At 42.6% G+C, this 12637-nt stretch overlaps 1 protein-coding gene across 1 annotated transcript in view; it reads right to left on the reverse strand.

Annotated features, from left to right (window-relative positions):
• LOC311038806 (phospholipid phosphatase-related protein type 4-like) overlaps positions 1-12637 on the reverse strand; it is a gene marked incomplete at both ends in the record, with an annotated part of 77053 nt that overhangs the window by 17611 nt on the left and 46805 nt on the right. The window contains 2 exons of the mRNA XM_084048409.1: positions 2587-2782; positions 3922-4051. Of these exons, the coding sequence (XP_083904535.1) occupies positions 2587-2782; positions 3922-4051 (326 nt within the window). The remainder of the gene's footprint in view (positions 1-2586; positions 2783-3921; positions 4052-12637) is intronic.

Consider the following 12637-nt stretch of genomic DNA (forward strand, 5'->3'; position numbering starts at 1 on the left):
AAACACTATATCCATTTCTCTTTTTCTCCCTCGCAATCTGGCTCTGTTCTCTTGCTCTCTCTCTCTCTCTCTCTCTCTCTCTCTCTCTCTCTCTCTCTCTCTCTCTCTCTCTCTCTCTCTCTCTCTCTCTCTCTCTCTCTGTGTCTCTCTCTCTCTCTCCCACACTCACTCTCTTCTATCTCTTTCATTGTGACCGAAATAGATATGTCTTGGCTCCTATGCTCGGGTGTGAAAATAGATACAAGCGTGCACACGCACACACACACACACACACACACACACACACACACACACACACACACACACACACACACACACACACACACACACACACACATACACATACACATACACATACGCGCACACACACACACACACGCGCAGACATACACGGCAATCAGCGAAATCCTCCCACGGCCATGCTGAGAAACTCTTAATTGCAACAAGACTTGAATCCTTGGAACCATTTTTTTTTACCTCCTTTCTTTTTTCTTTTACCATCGCTCTAGTTCTGCTAGACATGAACAAACCTTGCTACTGTTACTGCGTTTAAATTCCACACACTCTACACTATGTTTATATTCAGAATAAGAGCAGTAAGCGTGTGAAGCTCAACCAACATTTCGGGGTCATACCAATTGCAATAACTTCCTACATTTAAAGGGGAATTAAACCCAATTTGTGAGTTTGCTGCCATCCAAAGGTTAAAACCCTCCCCTGGAGCCCCTCAAGGACCCCTGGGGACCCCCTGGCCACACTTTGAGAACCGCTGTTGTAAGCAACAAGGTGGCCTACAAGGCATTCAAGGGCATGGCACCCCTGTGACTTCAGGACATGATGACCCAACCCTACAGCCCCTCCCCACTCACTTAGATCAGCTAACACAGCAAGTCTGAACCTTGGCCAATACCCCACATGTCCTAGATGCGTTGTGAGTTAATTTTCACAATTTTTTACTTTAGTTTTTAGTTTTTGAAAAAGTAAAAAAATGATTAAGCACATAATTATTAACACTTAATAATTTGCACTGCCTGTTTTGGCCAAATATTTTTCATTTAGATTATTGCTACCAATTTGGTCATTGTCATTTTTTTGTACATCTAAGTTATTTGTCATATCTGCCCTGTGCAATTGTTGTAACGCCTAAAAAGGCAAACAGAATTGAAATTTCTACTTGTGTGTGTTTCCAACGTTCAATGCCAAAACCACAAAGAAATCAATAAAATCACAATTATTTGTGAGACAATTACCCGTCAACAACAGACTTTTTTCTGTTCTGGCCCCACAGTGGTGGAATGAACTTCCCACTGATGTCAGGACAGCAGAGTCACTGCCCATCTTTCGCCGCAGGCTGAAAACCCACCTCTTCAGGAAACACTACCCTTCCTCTTTGCCTGGCCTACTTAAGCAATATTACACGAGAGGGTGTGCTTTACCGTCATTATTGGCACGCCAGTGATGCGGTCAGGAACGAGGCGAAGCCGAGTTCCGCCAGCATCACTGAAGTGCCAATAATGTAAGGTAAAGCACACCCTCGAGTGTAATATTGCGATTATACAACAGTTACCAACAAAACACATCCAAATGTATTCATATTGTGGGGCAATTAATAATAAAAATGTTTCGCTATTGTCCGTTTCCCTGTAAAGAGAAGAGTTTTTGACTGAGAGACATTAAATAGTCCCTGTAGCAGTGCTTTGAGTTTGAGGCACCGTCTCATCAACACAGCTGAGCTATCAATGCTTGCGCAGTGGAATGAATTCCAGTAGGCTATATGCTCCGTCGTACGACCGTGTCACGCGGCCAAAATAACTGATCTACAAGCTGACAACGCGTCGCGATGGCGACGCGTTGTGAACTTGTAGATCGGCTATTTTGGCCGCGTGACACGGTCGTACGACGGAGCATATAGCCTACTGGACTGTTAACGAAATGGGAGTCATTTTACTTTACACAGGAGGATATTTATAACCTTCTAACCATTGATCAACCGTAAATCCACCAAATTAACAACATAGTCCATTTTGCAAAGCTGTTTGTTCTCCGGTGGCGGCGGTGGGTCAGGCTACTGTCTGTTTGTTTTCCTACCGTGGGACAGAGTGACTTCACAGCACAGCTGTGCGATATAATGGTCTAATCAGGTGCGGACTGGACTGCACTGCGGAGTGATTTATTAATGTGATTAGGCCCGTGCTATGATGCTGGTTTGAAGCACGGCTAGAAAGCTATTTCAACCAATCAGATTGCTTTGTCGGAACTACCTGTTGTATAATTGTTGTTAACTAGTTGTAGGAACTATTGTTGTATTGTTGTATTGGATGATTTGGATCTATTAGCTCGTGCTCATTTGATTTGGCTATTTTATCTCATGTGTTTATGAAAGTAGATAGCTGATATATTGCACTTTTACCTTAGCGCTAGGTATACTCTTGGTTGCTTGTTTTTTCAGGAAATGCACTTAAGACCTCTGGTGATTAGTAGTTTCGTTCCCAACCTATGTTGAATGCACTTATTGTAAGTCGCTTTGGATAAAAGCGTCTGCTAAATGACTGTAATGTAATGTAATGTAATGTAATGTTTTCTCACCTGCCCTGGTTGATGGCCGCGGGGTCGGAACCCGCGCAGATGTCGTCCATGACGTAGGGGTTCTGCTCGCAGGTGACATTGAGCGTGGTGTAGTTGGGCTTGCAGACGGTGAGGAAGTACGGGGCGGGATAGCCCGTCATCAGCTGCAGGATGTCGGTGATGAGAGCCGTGGCGCACAAGCCGAACGCGTGGACCCCTGGGGGGAGATGCCGAGACCACCGTGAAACCAAAGTGAGGGAACACGGGCGAGATAGAGCAGTGGTTCTCAAACTTTTTTATTATTTTATTTCAAGGACCCCTAAACCACTTTCAACCTGTATTTTTGGCGTTTTTCGAAAAACGACTTTTGCATAATGCTTTCATAAGACAGTATAAAATAGGGTTTTAATTTCTGAAAAAATAAATAAATAATACATTTAAAAAAATGAAATATGTTGGAGATACAAGGTTGCTGCCTGACAGTGACGATATGAATAATATATGAAGTGCACGCACACAAACAGACACACATGCATGCACACACAACTCTATGCTAAACCAAACACTTAGCAAATATAATGCGAGTACACACACACACACACACACACACACACACACACACACACACACACACACACACACACACACACACACAAACACGGCCTGTTTTCAATTCAAGGTCTTATGAAGGGAAATGGGACATCAAGTTCAGTTTAAATAATTCATTAGGACAGTGGTTCTCAAAGTAAGGTCCAGGGACCCTCAGGGCAAAATTTGATAATAAAGCGTCACAATCATTTAAACCCCTTTATGCATATTTTATACTTTGGCTATTTTTGAAAAATATGTGTGCAAATCATTACATCTTTTTTTTTTTTTTTATCAAACATTTTTAACACAAATCTTTGCTTCTGGGGGTCCCTGCTTGGCACAACACATTTTCAGGTGGGTGTCCGCGGCCGACACATACATCAATTTGGTTCTCAAAAAAAGTTTGAGAACCACTGCATTAGTGGATATGTGACCATTATTATTAGAAGGAAGAACCAGTCTATTGGCTATCACTCAGTAGACACTATACAACCACATGAACATCCAAGAATAAACAGTGGAATGCCATCATGTCTCTATCAGAACACCCCAGAACCCCAGAACACACCCAGATATACTGTACAAGCTCATAGCGTGCCGCACTATGAGCTTGTACATCTGCCATTATTTCAAAAATCCCTGGTCCGCAGTCAAATACATATCATTTTGGGGGTCCTTGACCCCTCAAAAGTTTGAGAACCACTGCACAACAGTATCACAGTGTGCTGAATATGATTAGAAAGGTATAAAAGCAGCCCAGTTTACCAACAAAGCGGACCGCTCTGCGTATAAAGGAGTTGAAGTTGCAGCCGGCGGCGTTGATGTTGGCCTCGGCTCCCGGTCCCGTCTTCCTCCGTGACAGACAGCAGAACAAGACGGCCTCTCCTATCATTATCTGGATGATAACACAAACATCAATAATATTCATATATATGCCTCATTTGGGTTATTTGCACATTATGTGAAATTCAGTCTCTGCATTTCAAGTATATATTTTTTTTATCTGTGACTATAACTTATCATCTCTGTCGGGTGGAAACCTCATTATGTTCCAAAACTTTTCAGGATTACAATTCTAAAATAGCAAAAGTAGCAGATCTACAAGCGTGTTGTGAGCTTGCCAAAATATATGTATAGGGCTGAAGTGGTTTTCTAATAATAATCTAAATCTACAAAGTAACTTGTAACTACAGTTTTCACATAATTATAGTGGAGTACAATAATTGCCTTTGAGATGTAGTGGAGTAGAAGTGAAATTATTGAAAATTGGGTACTCCAGTAAAATATTTTAGTATTTAGCTGTAGTTACTGTTTGGTTAAGTGCTCCTTTATGCCTTATTGATGTCTGCTGCCGTTGTATTGTTATGGAAAAAACATACTGTCCATGAGAGGGTGGATGCAAATATATGTTTATTAAAGATCAGGCATCTGAGCAAACCGACAGCATCTTCGCCAAGGCAAGGCCTCAGCCTTGCTTGTCTCTCCCATGTCCTCTCAAGGCCCGTTCAAAGTCCCTAGATGGGTCTGAAACGTGCGTCAGGGGGTGAGGGATTCCGTCCGTTCTTTACGGACACATGCATGGTCGCTCACGTTATTTAGGAGAGAGAGATTGCACCGTACCCAATGTTGCCATGTCTGCTTATTATAAGCGACTTTGGGCTTATTCTTCTGTATAGTTGCTTGTAAACAAACAAGCAATTTTTTATTGGTGGTTGCGGTTTTATTTGGGCTTGTTTCTAAAGTGTAGTTGCTTATTTGGGCCAATTATTATTCAAACCAGTGATTCTCAAATATATATTGTAGATCTGCTATTTTCATATGTGGCCTAGTCGATTATTTTGGGCTTGTTTTCATAGACCTGGTTACTTCTCTCAAAACTCTCACAAAACCTGGCAACAGGTTTTGTGATGCTACAATGCTATGAAACTAGCATTGTAGCCCAGTGGTACTACAGGCAAAACGTAGTGAACGTACGTCGGCCTGACGGTGAATGTCGACTGAACGGAAGGAAAAACTGGAGCCGCAGTTGACGGAGGGGGAGACAAAAACGACAACGTAAGGAGCGCCAGCGCTCGTTACGTATCCTTACGTCCGACTATGAATGATACTTCACTCAGCCCATCCTTCCAACAACAACAAAAAATCCTTCCTTCCTGTCTTTCACAGCCTTTGTATACATTTAATTTTAATACAAGCAGCAACGGGACTTGGGCTTGGAGCGGACCCCAATCTCATGCATGACAAAGAAGACAATAGAAGTGCTGTTACAGTCAGACCCCCTGCCTAGGGCAGCCCAAATCCATTGATATCCCTTAACAAAAGAATGCCCACCTTGCTCTGAGGCTTACACAAGCAGTGTTAACAGTTTATAGCATAACACTTGAAACAGTTGCGCACAAACCTCTACAGACAATAAAGCAGTGGGTTCTCAGCGTAACAAACAGTATGCTGTCAATTAAATATTAAAAAATATTAACAAATCTTAGTAATTTCATATTTCCCATAGTAGTTTGTGTATTGTTCTCTTGTCGTCGTTGTAAAGGAGGGTAACCTCAGTGCCTCTCCAGCATAAATAAAGGTGTACAAATAACTAAATAGAGAACAATGACATTAAACGGTAAACAGCAAGAAACCCTTTTGGATTGAAACTCTTTTCACGCTTAGTGAAATGTATGAATGAATGAATGAATTGGTGACGCCATGTTGAAATCTGGAAATATCTAGGATTTGTACGTCACGATCTTGGAGAGGAATCCAAACGGGAGGCATGCGTTAATCCGACAGACCTTTTCTCCGACTATGTGGCATCCGCGTGCGGTTAGGGTTAGGGTGCGGGTTTGGTTCGGGTTTAGTATTGGAAACGTCGGAGCGCTGCGCTGTCGGAGGAATGCGCTGTCGGACTAACGTACTGCACCCAATCCAAACACTGACTGAATCATTCTTCTCTTATTGCATCACTGGAGAGAATGTAAATGTCTCAAATCAAATCCAATTATTCCCATAGCCTGATTGTTCCCACTTATCAGATTACATGCAAACGTGTAGTATGCACGCACACTCGCACAAACACGCACGCACACGCACACATGCACACACACACATGGACCGTCACAAACACATCTTCACATCTAATCCTCTACATAGACAGGGATAGACAGACAGACAGACAGACAGACAGACAGATGGAGGAGGGAGAGAGTTGTGGAGATCGACAAGGACAAAGGAGGATGGATGGATGGAGCTGGAGAAAAAAGGAATAATGGAGAGAGAGAGAGAGAAAAAGAGAGAGAGAGAGAGAGAGAGAAAAAGAGAGAGAGAGAGAGAGAGAGAGAGAGAGAGAGAGAGAGAGAGAGAGAGAGAGAGAGAGAGAGAGAGAGAGAGAGAGAGAGAGAGAGAGAGAGGAGATTAAAGAGTTCTTAGAGGCATGCTTCAAGGGATCTCCATAATGGCATTACTGACATGCTGTGGTTCTGATTCCTCTCGCTGCAATGGGACTCAGTGGGAAATGAATGCAGCAGCTAACCCCTCTGAAGGGAAAAGAGACATCACTCAGTTCTCCCTCAATTGGATTAAATTCAAATTAGAACTCTGTTATTCCTATCTATTCCTCTTCCGCTCGGCTCTTTTGAGATCAAACTTCAAATTCACGTTTTCTTGAAAACTAAACACTTGAGTTGTGGAATTAACCACATGAACCCTAGAATTCCCTATTCCGGGCGCGGATATTTGGGAAAAAAAATACAAAAAAATGGTTTGTAAAACCTGCTATTTTCAATGAAGCGATTGTTTGGGGGAAAAAGAGGGGCCCCAATATAGACCAGGTCAATGAATTACATAGCGTTCAAGTGGTTAAAGTTTTAATGGCCGAAATGTATGTACAGTATATAGGGCCTATGTATATAGGTGGGTAATGTATGTTTTGTAATAATAATCAAAATCTACAAAGTAAAAAGTAGCCTAACTCAAGTTTTCAAATAATTGTGTGGAGTGGAGTAATATTTGCCTCTGAGATGTAGTGGAGTAGAGTTAAAATGAAAATACTCCAGTAAAGTAAAAATACCTCAAAATTGTACTTAAGTAGGCCTACTGTAAGGCCTACTTGAGTACATGTACACGTTACTTTCCAACACCGACTATATTAGGAAAACACGTGATATTGGTGATCGGCTGAATGTTTTTATATGCAGAGTGTGAATACATGATGGCACGTAAATACACCATTTATTGCAGTTCAAGCTGTCGATGAATGGTGATGATTTCTATTTCTATATACTATATTCTATATTTCTATATATTATGCAGCCTTCCGCGGTAAAGATTAGGCGGGGGGGAAACATCTCCGATTGCGTGAGTGGAGCGACTGTGCACGGCCAGTGAGAACGCATTAAGACCTGAGGCCGATTCTACAAATTCCTTCTAAATCAGTATTTTTCAAACTTTTTCGTGCCAAGGACCACCAACATGATATATATTTGGCCATGGAGACCCCCATCTGAAAATGTTTTGTTGTACAAGCTCGCAGCACGGCACGAAGTGACGCGCTGTGAGCTTGCAGATCTACTATTTTTCAGAATACTGTTCTAAACCACTGTTCTAAATCCTAAGAGTTTCCAGAAAAAACGTATGTTGCTATGTATACAGCTAAAATCTAAAATGACACAAATGCTTTCCCGGTTTTAATGGGTTAACGTGGAGCGGAAGAAAATCGGCATCTGTGCGCTTATACTTGCACGCCTGGTGGATTTCAGGCCTAAGTGGTTCCCAAACGGTGTGCCAAGGCACACTGCTGAATGCCTGTTTGTGGACTAACAGAGCTCAGTGTACAACTCAATAGTTCCTGCCAACTCAAAGTTCAGAGACCTATCAGACCCCCTGACCAGTGTTGCCGTGTCGCCGTGTTGTTTTTCTGAAAAGTTGCTTGTTAACATTGGTGGTTACGGGTTGGCTCCATATAGGCTTGCTTCCTAAACGTTGTTTAAACCAGTGGTTCTCAAACATTTTCATGTCAAGGATCCCCAAATGTATTTGTATTTATCCGCGGACCCCATCTGAAAAATATCCATCCATTTTTCACATTCAACAAAACAAAAAAGGTCTTGAAAATAGCAGATTTACAAGCTCACAATGCGTCGCATCACGACACATTGTGAGCTTGTAGATCGGCTATTTTCATATAGGATATGTTTAAAGTGCTCATGTGGCCTAGTCACTTCTTCTTTTGGGCCACTGGGACACTGCCCCTGACCCAGAACACGGAAGCCCCTCAGGGCTGCGTGCTGAGTGCTCTCCTCTACTCCCTGTACACACACACACACACACACACACACACACACACACACACACACACACACACACACACACACAACGGTGTGCATGCACAGTTCTAACGTGGTCATCATCAAGCATGCAGACTGATGTACAGTATGCCTCTAGTCTCCCGAGCCAGACTGTTGCCTCCCACAATTTTCAAATGCTTCCGTCATACAGTCTGGAGCAACGGAAGCTCTGAAAATGATGAAGCGATAAAGGCAGATGTGACGCCTCCTCCCCGCTTCTGTTTCGTCTTTACAGTCGCGCATTATCACAATTTATCCTAAACATAAATCAAAATCATCTAAGCATATACATATAGCTTGCTGTTTAGCAGAAATGGAAATTAAAAATATTATTAGATATTTTAAGATATATTTTCATGAACAGAAATGACGAACAGATGATATCTTCCTGTCTCGGATGTCGGTGTAGTTCCAGACTCTTTTAGCATTTGGAGATTGTGGAATAGTTGCCTGGCTTTGCGGGACTAGTATGTCTCTATCTTATCTAAGAATGGAAGACACATATTGGCCTATACATATTTTCAAGGGCTGTGTCCGACAGAAAGCATTTTATGACCAGGGGAGCACTTTGCATATCATACAGAGTGCACAACTTTTCATTCCCAAAAGTTGTGCCAAGATTCACTGGTTTGCTGTGAGACTGTCATGGTCTCTAGTCTCCCTCTTGTTGTGCTGTGTTCTTCTGTATTTTCAGAATTTATTCGGTGTGTGCGTATGTGTGCGCACATGTGTGCGTGCGCGCGCGTGTGTTTATTGTCTGGTGTGAGTTGCATATCGTCGCTGTCGGGCAAAAATACCTCGTATCTTCACAATTCATCATTTTATTTTGCGCCGCGTTTCGAGCTTGTGGATCTGCTACTTCTGATGCTTTTGTGTGACGCTGTAGTATGAATCAAGTAGGGCATTCATTTACAGGAAAAAATGCATGCATGTGTGTGTATATGAAGGTTATAATAGTTTTATTTTGGTTTAGTTTAGTTCATTTTGATATATTTTTTTCTAATTCAGTTAGAAAAAAAACGAATTCAGTTCGTTTTTAGAGCGGACTTGCTATTTTTAATTAGTTTTTATTTTTGAAAATGCTGATGGTTTTAGTTCATTTTTATTAGATTTAGTTTTTTTAATACTTTGGGTTATTTGTCAGGTGCAGGATTGAAAAGGTAAGTATTGTGTAATAAAAACGTAACAAAAGATTTAAAAAATGTATCTATATATACAATTTGAATCCTGCGCCATGTCGGTTGTCAGTATGTATGTATGTAGCCAGTGTGACGTCATATGACATCACGGTCGTGACATCACGATGAGACACGCCAGTGTGACGTAATCTCACGACAGCATGACATCACATCCTACCTATAAATAGGTAGGATGCACCAGTTCGACGGCTTCCATCCTCAACACAACCCACGCCGACGACCCTTTACACAAATAAACTGCTAACTTCATCTCCTGCGATTTCAACTATCTTTTCACATTGTACACCACTGCACACTCCCCACAGGTCTGCCATACCAGGTCTGAGTAATCACAAAGTGGGTTTTGGTCATTGGAGAGGTGATGCACGTCACCTCTTTCTGAAGTGGGTACTTTCAAAGCCTGCCGTGGATTTAGGAGAGCACAAAACTCTCTCTCACACTGTGAGGTGCCTGTAAGGTGGCACTGCAAAGTGAACGACGCGTCGAATATATATACAATTTGAATCCTGCGCCATGTCGGTTGTCCGTATGCGACGCCAGTGTGACGGTGTGACGTAATCTGACATCACGATGACAACGCCAGTGTGACGTAATCTCACGACAGCATGACATCACATGACATCACATCCTACCTATAAATTCTAGGATGCCGTCAGATCGCACCAGTTCGACGGCTTCCATAGTGGGTTTTGGTCATTGGAGAGGTGATGCACGTCACCTCTTTCTGAAGTGGGTACTTTCAAAGCCTGCCGTGGATTTAGGAGAGCACAAAACTCTCTCTCACACTGTGAGGTGCCTGTAAGGTGGCACTGCAAAGTGAACGACGCGTCACGCTAGACGTTCGGGCCGCGTAGCGGCCCGAACTTCTAGTTCAGTTACAGATGAACCACCAACCATCCACAAACGAAAACTAAGGGCATTTATTTTGTCTATAATTTCTTTGTTTTAGTTAGTTTTGTAAACACACATTACAGTTTCAGTTACTGTAGTTATCGTTAATTTTTTCAATTGTAGTTTTTATTTGCAGTTAACGAAAATGTTTTTTTTCAATTTTAGTTTTCGTTATTTTGTTAGTTTTCGTTAACTATAATAACCTTGGTGTGTATGCGATTCCAAAGGGCCTCAGAGGGTGTGTGTACGGATATACATGGTTAACTACATTAACCTGTATAAACCCCTCCGCACAGGGTACTGTTTACTCCGGATTGTCAGTGAAAACCACTCAACCAAACTACAAATAAACCCAATAAATAACAACCTTGTCTTTTTCTCATTCATTTGCTAAACACACTCATACAAATACAAACACACTTCTACCTTAACTGTGTACAGTATTCTATGACCAGCCCGTGTACTCCACACACGAGGCTTTAGCATATAGCCTGGGTTAGCCAGCAAGCTAGCAGCAAGCAATGGCGATGTAATAATTGCAGTAGTATTGGCAGGTTATTTTACTGTAAGCACAGAAACACACACAAACACAATCATCAATAACAGAAAACGTTACAGACTGTATAACACACAAATGAACATAATAAAAGTACTCTACATCACAATTATACACTTTTATATACACTAGCGTCTCTGCTCACCAATGGATCGTTCCGGCTTCTTAAACAGCAACAAACGCACTGAGGAACGGAAAGACGCGCCTGCGCATAAAGGACTGTTGACGTACTTCCAGAGTCCATTAAAATATGCCCTCCCAAAGGCGGCTTTAGATTGTTCTACGTCTAAAACCCAGCCGAAACATGCACACATTATTAAACAACAAATCACCTCTAAATCTCTTTATAATAACAAAAATATTCTCCCGTCCCATAACCGCAAGAAAAGATTGTAAGCTTATAAAATAGATAAATAATAACGTAAAAGATGTAATAACCTCGACCAACCACTAGGGAGATCCATCCACTTACAAATAAACTATAAATCACCCCGACCTGTAAACAGGTGAAATATAATTCCAAAACTATATAAAAATAGCATAAAAATAGCATAAAACCTAACACCTCCCACTTGGGCTATAGGTTTACTAAACCGAAGAGGCCACACATAACTACGTAGTATTCAAACAATAAACACACACATAAATAAACATGCTCTTAAGCTGCACCACAAAACTTAAAGCCAACTGTAGTAAGGCACTCAAATAGAATAAACAGAAAAGAGATAGTTACTACACTTACAGGAGATCGGCACTACCGCCTTGCCCCTCACTGCACTGAGTGCTGGTTTACCCTCTAAATCACTCAGCCGCCTCACGGAATACCCACTAAGTCAAATGAAAACCAAATCCACACACAATTATCAAGTTCTTTTGGGTATTCTCATTGAGGACTTCCCAACCTATTGTTGGTCGTCAATCGGGATGAGAACCACTAGCCTCCGCATGTCTCTGTGAAGGAAGGTGGATGGCCACGACACCCCATCTTTTTTCCATCTGGGACCAGCTGATGGGCAGATTCAGACGAGTCTGCACTTTCACGTCGCGGATGACTCCCTGGCCATCGAAGATGGACTGCCCGAAGTCGACAGAAAGGGTAGGTGGAAATCAAAGCCCTGGGTACCTCCCATGGGTCCCACCCGCCCCAACAGCAACGAGTTGGGTGTAATAATGTCCACTGAGTCTTCCAGGACCTGAGTTCTGGCTCCGATCGGCCTCTCATTTGAGAGATTTGTAGGACCGCCGCCTCACGCTCCTTGACTGAGAGCACAGCCTCCCACTGCGCCTGAGAGCTGGTCCTGCCATGCTTCCAGACGTGCAGTATTCTGCGGACATAGCCCACGGCCCCACAGAGCACCGATAAGGTGCAGCTCCTCGTCAGGTCCATCTGGCTCACGAGAACCGCTCCTCCCAACCTCTTCGTTCCATCGCCAGACGCCGCCTCTGGCCTCCCACCGTGACTAGACAGGGCCCTGGGCAGCTTGAGGCAGAGGTCACCT

Source organism: Gymnoscopelus microlampas (assembly GCF_963454915.1).
Source record: "Gymnoscopelus microlampas genome assembly, chromosome: 22".
In the NCBI taxonomy this organism is placed as follows: domain Eukaryota; kingdom Metazoa; phylum Chordata; class Actinopteri; order Myctophiformes; family Myctophidae; genus Gymnoscopelus; species Gymnoscopelus microlampas.